Below are 6,681 nucleotides of genomic sequence, written 5' to 3' on the forward strand. Positions count from 1 at the left end.
AGTGTCAATTTTTTGTAGCTCCTGCTAACCAATCGATTTCATTCAGGGTGAATAAACAAAGGTCAAAAAGGCAGGATCACGGAGGATCCATGGGACGAGACGCAGCCCCCACTGGGGATGACCATTGCCTTCGCCTTTCCTTTCCATTCCAGCACAACACGTTTCGATTCCACGCCATTGGTCGTGGATGGTCGTCGTCTTTCTCGTGGAGGAAGAGGGTGGTCTGGAGTGGAGCAGCACAAGGAAGGGAAGGAACCAATGTCAAACCACGCCATGTACATACATACGCCCTCTGGGCTGTAAAAAAAGATGTGCAAAAACTTTACTACTACCAGAAGCATGTAGCAGCAGCAGAGGAGGAGAGAGAGATTGTTTAAAGCGCAGAGAGGAGAGAGAGAGAAGCGAAAAGGAGGAGCACCACTCGTGGGGTTAAAACCTTTTAAGTTAAAACCCCGAGGAGTCGAGCGCATACGAGCCGAGAGCTGCAGCACGAGGAAGACGAAGAAGCAAAGCGAGCAGGAACCAAGAAAGAAGCAAGGCCACCTCCTCCTCGCTGCCGCAGAGAGTGGGTGCAAGGTTGCAAGCGCGAGAAGGAAGCTGTGTCCGTCAGTACCGGCGGTGGGGGTGCTCCGCGGTCCTAGTTATCCCCTCCGGCGGCGGTCGGATCTGCGTTGCGGCGGCGGAAGCGTCCCCTGGAGCTCGGAGCTGTCCTTCTGAAGCTCGCGGTGTCGAGATCTGAGTTCGGTAGCCGCGCGGGAGGAGGTTTCGCTGTGCCGGCGTGCCTCCTGGTGCTCCCGGAGCCACGAAGGCGGAGCCTTTGGGCATTGCCGTTCGGCTGTCCCTTCCCCGCAAGCTCTAAAGCTCCCAAAGAATTGGAACTGGGATTCTCGGACCGAGCGGCTCGCGCCATGATGTAAATTTGTGATCGCGGATCGAAAAGATTGCGCCTTTGCGCCGACCGGCCGGAGGTTTGGCGCTGTTCGGCGGAGGAGCAAGTGGCGGTGCCGGGCTGCTCAATCCGGACCCCCGCGCACATGCTTGGAAAGGCGCGTGATTTGGTTTTGGTGTAGATAGGAGGGCCCTTGCTTCGGTTCTCTCTCTCCCCCTTCCCCCCTCCATTTCGTGCGCTCCTGGATCGGTCGGCGAGCGGCGGGAAAAGAATGAAGCTCTCGCCGTCGGCCAGCGGTGGCCTCCAGGACCAGCCGGCGTCGCCGGAAGGTACGGCATCGCTTGTTGGCATTCATTTTATGGTTTGTACCAAATTTTGTGCTCTGCGCATACTGCTTAGTTCACTAGTACTGTCCTTTTCATTGGGTGGTATAAATCTGCAGGATAATTTGGTTTACTTCTGTCCCTTGCTTTAAATTCCTCGGTCATTATGTGATCCAAATCACTCCAATGTGGTGGGCTCTGAGCTCACTGCTCACTCTTCTTTTGGGTGATTTATTAAGCTATTGACACGTTCTGCAATTATTGTGGTGGGCTCTGAGCTCACTGCTCACTCTTCTTTTGGGTGATTTATTAAGCTATTGACACGTTCTGCAATTATTTTTATTCTTCTTCAGCCCTCTGTTGAATTCAGTGTAAGCAAATTAGTAATGAAATATGAGGTTCTTGATGCAGACTTTGTTCAGAAATTTTCTTTTTCTAGAAGCATGTTTTTTTAGCAAATTAGTAATGAAATATGAGGTTCTTGATGCAGACTTTGTTCAGAAATTTTCTTTTTCTAGAAGCATGTTTTTTTAACAATTATATCCATTCTATACTAAAAAAAACTGTCATTCTGCTCATAATAATACCTTCTTAGAATCATTTCATAAACTAGGATTTGTTTGTAAGATGCTTCCTAGATCTACAATTATTACTTATGAGATGATTTGTAAACTTCATTCTGATATGCCTTCTGCTCAAATCCTTTTGGCCTTTTTCAGAAGCTGAAGAGCACAAGTGCCTAAATTCTGAGTTGTGGCATGCATGTGCCGGCCCTCTTGTTTCATTGCCTGCGGTGGGTAGTCGAGTGGTGTATTTTCCTCAAGGCCACGGTGAGCAGGTTACCTTTCTTCCTTGGACTTCAGATTGCCACGAAATTAGACATAAATATTGCAGAGTTTATCTGGGTGTTAATACTGTCAAGAACGTGAGTCTTGTGTGGTCCTGAATTCCATATCTTACGGTATTCATTGTCAGATCTTAAATGGTTGTGCCAGAATTAAAGCTCCTTCTGTTTTCTTTTTAAAGAAATTCACTGAACATATATATATATATATATATATATATATATATATATATATATATATATATATATTCTACCACAGGTAGCAGCATCGACAAATAAGGAAATGGAGGCTCAGATCCCCAACTATCCTAGCCTGCCTCCGCAGCTTATATGCCAACTTCATAATGTGACCATGCATGTAAGTTTGGAGTTACATAGCACATCTGTACCAAAATAAGCAATTATTATTCGTACCTTTGTGTTTCACCAGCTCTGCTGCATTTCTTCTTTAGGCTGATGCTGAGACAGATGAGGTGTATGCACAGATGACACTGCAGCCACTCAGCCCAGTAATAAACTTTCTCATCTTTTCCCATCCGTTTCAATATTTCTGTTTTATGTAATCTAAGAAACTGTTTTTTTTTGTTTGGTTCACTTTGCAGCAAGAGCTCAAGGACCCATTTTTGCCTGCTGAGTTAGGCACTGCCAGCAAGCAGCCAACAAATTATTTTTGTAAAACACTAACTGCAAGTGATACAAGTACACATGGTGGATTCTCTGTTCCACGCCGAGCAGCAGAGAAGGTGTTTCCTCCACTGGTATGTGTTCCTTGCGTAGTTGCATGGGTCTCTTCTTCGGATCAAATAGACCAAACCATTAGGTGTTCTAATGCTCCTTTGTTAATCCTGTAGGATTTCAATCAGCAGCCTCCTGCACAGGAGTTGATTGCAAAAGATCTTCATGGCAACGATTGGAAATTTCGCCATATTTTTCGGGGTAGGTATTTCCAGTTACTTTTATCAGTTCATGATGTTGTGATTTTTTGCATAGTTGCATAGTCATGTATCATATAATTCATGGAAGAGTCTCACCTGTTTCAATGTCATTCTACGTTCAAGTGTGAGAGTAACTTAGAATAAAATTATTGGTGTAGGTCAGCCAAAGCGGCATCTTCTGACAACAGGTTGGAGTGTCTTTGTTAGTGCAAAGAGACTGGTTGCTGGCGACTCTGTCCTTTTTATCTGGTATGGCGTTTTCAGCTTTTCAGAAAAAGAAAAGGCACACACTCATTTTTCACTTAGTACCCTACAGAGAGTTTTCCTGCTGAGTGATGTACTCATGTATGTATTTGGCTGCTCAGGAATGACAACAACCAGCTGCTTCTGGGAATTCGCCGGGCAAACAGACCACAAACTGTCATGCCATCATCAGTACTTTCTAGTGATAGCATGCATATTGGTCTGCTTGCTGCAGCAGCTCATGCTGCATCAACAAATAGCCGGTTTACTATTTTCTATAATCCAAGGTAAAAACAGTTTCCTACATATATCTGATTATTTATCACTCAAGTTTACTCAACTATTTCCCATTATGCAGAGCAAGCCCTTGTGAATTCGTCATACCCATGGCTAAGTATGTGAAAGCTGTGTACCATACCCGTATATCTGTGGGTATGCGTTTCCGGATGCTTTTTGAGACAGAGGAATCTAGTGTAAGGCGGTATGTCAAACCTGTGTTTATTGGTTTATCCTCTTGTCTTGTTTCACTTGCCTCTAGCGTAGTGATTGGATGTGTTCAATGTTAGATACTGCTGGTGCATTGTCTATATATGCCCATCAAGTTTCAATCTAAATTGCTTAAGTGGCCTTGCAGTTACATGGGGACAATTACAGGAATAAGTGATCTTGATCCTGTTCGCTGGCCGAACTCGCACTGGCGCTCGGTAAAGGTAGGTCTAGAAACAAACACACCTCTGTTTTTCTTAATGCAATTCTACATGCCTTCACACTTCTTTAACTGCATCCTGAGTAAATTCCCAGTTAGATGGTGGTCTCTACTTTTATACATGTAGTAGTAAGCATGCAATCAATTTTTCCCTGAACCATGTAGGTTGGATGGGACGAGTCAACTGCTGGAGAGAAGCAGCCAAGGGTATCTCTTTGGGAGATTGAACCGTTGACAACTTTTCCAATGTATCCATCTCCTTTTGCTCTTGGATTAAAGCGCCCATGGCCTACAGGCCTGCCTTCTTTATATGGTACAAGTTACAGTTACAAACTTAGCAGCTCCTCCAATATACAGCTTTGAACAATGGATTGTGTTGATACTGCTTATGCACTAATCCCACTAATCTTGTTCCTGATTGTTTTGGTAGGTGGAAGGGATGATGGCTTGACCTCTTCTCTTCTGTGGCTTCGAGACAGGGCAAACCCGGGTTTCCAGTCACTGAATTTCAGCGGGCTTGGTACAAGTCCCTGGATGCAGCCTAGGCTGGATAATTCCCTACTTGGTCTCCAATCTGGCATGTACCAGACCATAGCAGCAGCAGCAGCAGCATTACAAAGCACTATGAAGCAAGTTTCGCCTTCAGTAATGCAGTTCCAACAGCCTCAGAATATTGTTGATAGATCTGCTCTTCTATCAAGTCAGATTCTGCAGCAAGTACAACCTCAGTTTCAGCAAATTTACCCCCAAAATCTCAATGAAAACAAAATTCAAGGCCATACACAACCTGAGTACCTCCAACAACAGCTTCAACGCTGCCAATCATTTAATGAGCAGAAGCCTCCGCTTCATCCACAGCAACAGCAGCAGGAATCACAGCAGCAGCAATGTGTGCAAACACCACAGGATCAACAAATGCAACAACAGAAGCATCTGCACAACTTTCACTCCTTGCCAGATGCATTATCGGCTTTTTCTCAACTTTCCTCAGCCACTCACTCCCCATCTTCCACATTGCAGGCAGTTCCAACATTCTCGCATCAACAAAACTTTCCAGATACAAACATTAGCTCTCTCTCACCATCTAGTGGCTCTTCCATGCATGGCATGTTGGGGCAATTACCTTCTGAAGCAGCTTCGAGCCTCCCATGTGGTGCAATAAACACCCCTGTATCGGTGTCTGACCCATGGTCATCTAAGAGAGTTGCAGTGGAGTCTGTTAACCCTTCTCGTCCTCATGTTGTTTCACCACAGATGAAACAATTGGATATGGCATCATGTAACATGCCACAAAGCTCTGCATTAGCACCATTACCTGGACGAGAATGCTTAGTGGATCAAGATGGGAGCTCTGATCCTCAAAATCACCTCTTATTTGGTGTTAACATAGACTCCCAGTCACTTTTGATGCAAGGTGGCATTCCAAGCCTTCAGAATGATAACAGTTCAGACACGATTCCTTACTCAACCTCCAATTTCCTGAGCCCTTCTCAGAATGGTTTCCCCTCTAATCAACCACTACATAGTGCGTGCTGCTTAGATGAGTCAGGTTATGTTCCATGTGCAGAGAATTCTGAACAAGCAAATCAACAGTTTGCAACCTTTGTGAAGGTGAGGTGATATGTCTACATCGTGGACCATTTAATTAACAAAAAGTTGTTTCATTTTGAATTCTTTCCCTTGACGCACTTTGTTGACAAATTTGTGCTCTAATATAGGTTTACAAGTCTGGAACCGTTGGAAGGTTGCTGGATATCACTAGATTCAGTAGTTATGATGAACTTCGTAGTGAGGTGGGGCGTCTATTTGGCCTTGAGGGCCAGTTGGAAGACCCTTTGAGATCAGGCTGGCAGCTTGTATTTGTTGACAGAGAGGACGATGTCCTTCTAGTTGGCGATGACCCATGGCAGTAAGTTCTAGTACCAACAAGCTTAATAAGTTCCTGATCACCTTTTGATTTTGCTGTTCGTTTAATATTTTATTATGTTTATTGGGCTCGCGATGTGCAGGGAATTTGTGAACAGTGTGTCCTGTATAAAGATACTTTCACCGGAGGAGGTTCAGCGGATGGGCAAGCCAGGCATTCAGCTCTTGAGCTCGGCTCCTTCAAGAAGGCTGAGCAATGGCTGCGACAGCTATGTGAGCATGCAGGAATCGAGAAGCCTGAGCACTGGGATGGCGCCAGTGGGTTCGGTCGAGTTCTGAAGGCAGGGAAGCCCGTGGCCCTCGGCTTTAGGATTCTCCTTTTGTATGTTTCTGCTGCACTTCCTAGTTTTGCGACTTGGAACAAAGCACATAGATCAAATGAAGCTCTATGTTATTCCCCTTCTGATGATGTCCTGTGATATAGACTCTTAGCAGTAGCTACTACATGTTGTATACATGCCAGCACTTAGTTCTTCTATCGAGTACCAATACCGCTAATTTAGTGCATCCAATCAACTATGCTCTTGTTGTTGCAATACAGTAAAACTTTTTTTTTTCTCTGTCATAATAACCTGTATATTGAAACAGTTTTTGGTTCCATGGTATGCTGCTGACGAGGGCAATTGGAATTTGGGGGCATTTCATAGAATTCAAACTAGTGACCACTGACCAGTGTGACGATCCTTTTTCTTCTGTTATAGTGTTAGGCATGTAAACTTACCAATGCGATGCAATTCCAACTTAGTCATGGGGGAAGCCACCTCTTCTCCCAGATTAACATGTCCGTTGCTGTCATGACAATTGCTAAAGCTATA

General features: G+C 44.7%; 1 protein-coding gene across 1 annotated transcript; it reads left to right on the plus strand.

Moving 5' to 3' along the window:
• Nucleotides 1-303: 303 nt before the first annotated feature.
• LOC136475788 (auxin response factor 6-like) lies at nt 304-6,269 on the plus strand. The gene is made up of 14 exons (XM_066473380.1): nt 304-1,218; nt 1,932-2,050; nt 2,316-2,414; nt 2,509-2,565; nt 2,659-2,814; nt 2,908-2,992; nt 3,150-3,240; nt 3,357-3,521; nt 3,593-3,715; nt 3,869-3,944; nt 4,106-4,253; nt 4,371-5,551; nt 5,659-5,849; nt 5,950-6,269. Exons 1-14 carry the CDS (start codon nt 1,161-1,163, stop codon nt 6,143-6,145), a joined length of 2,745 nt encoding a protein of 914 aa, XP_066329477.1. The 5' UTR covers nt 304-1,160; the 3' UTR covers nt 6,146-6,269.
• Nucleotides 6,270-6,681: the final 412 nt, after the last annotated feature.

The sequence above is a fragment of the Miscanthus floridulus genome, chromosome 8 (genome assembly GCF_019320115.1).
Source record: "Miscanthus floridulus cultivar M001 chromosome 8, ASM1932011v1, whole genome shotgun sequence".
Taxonomy (NCBI): Eukaryota; Viridiplantae; Streptophyta; class Magnoliopsida; order Poales; family Poaceae; genus Miscanthus; species Miscanthus floridulus.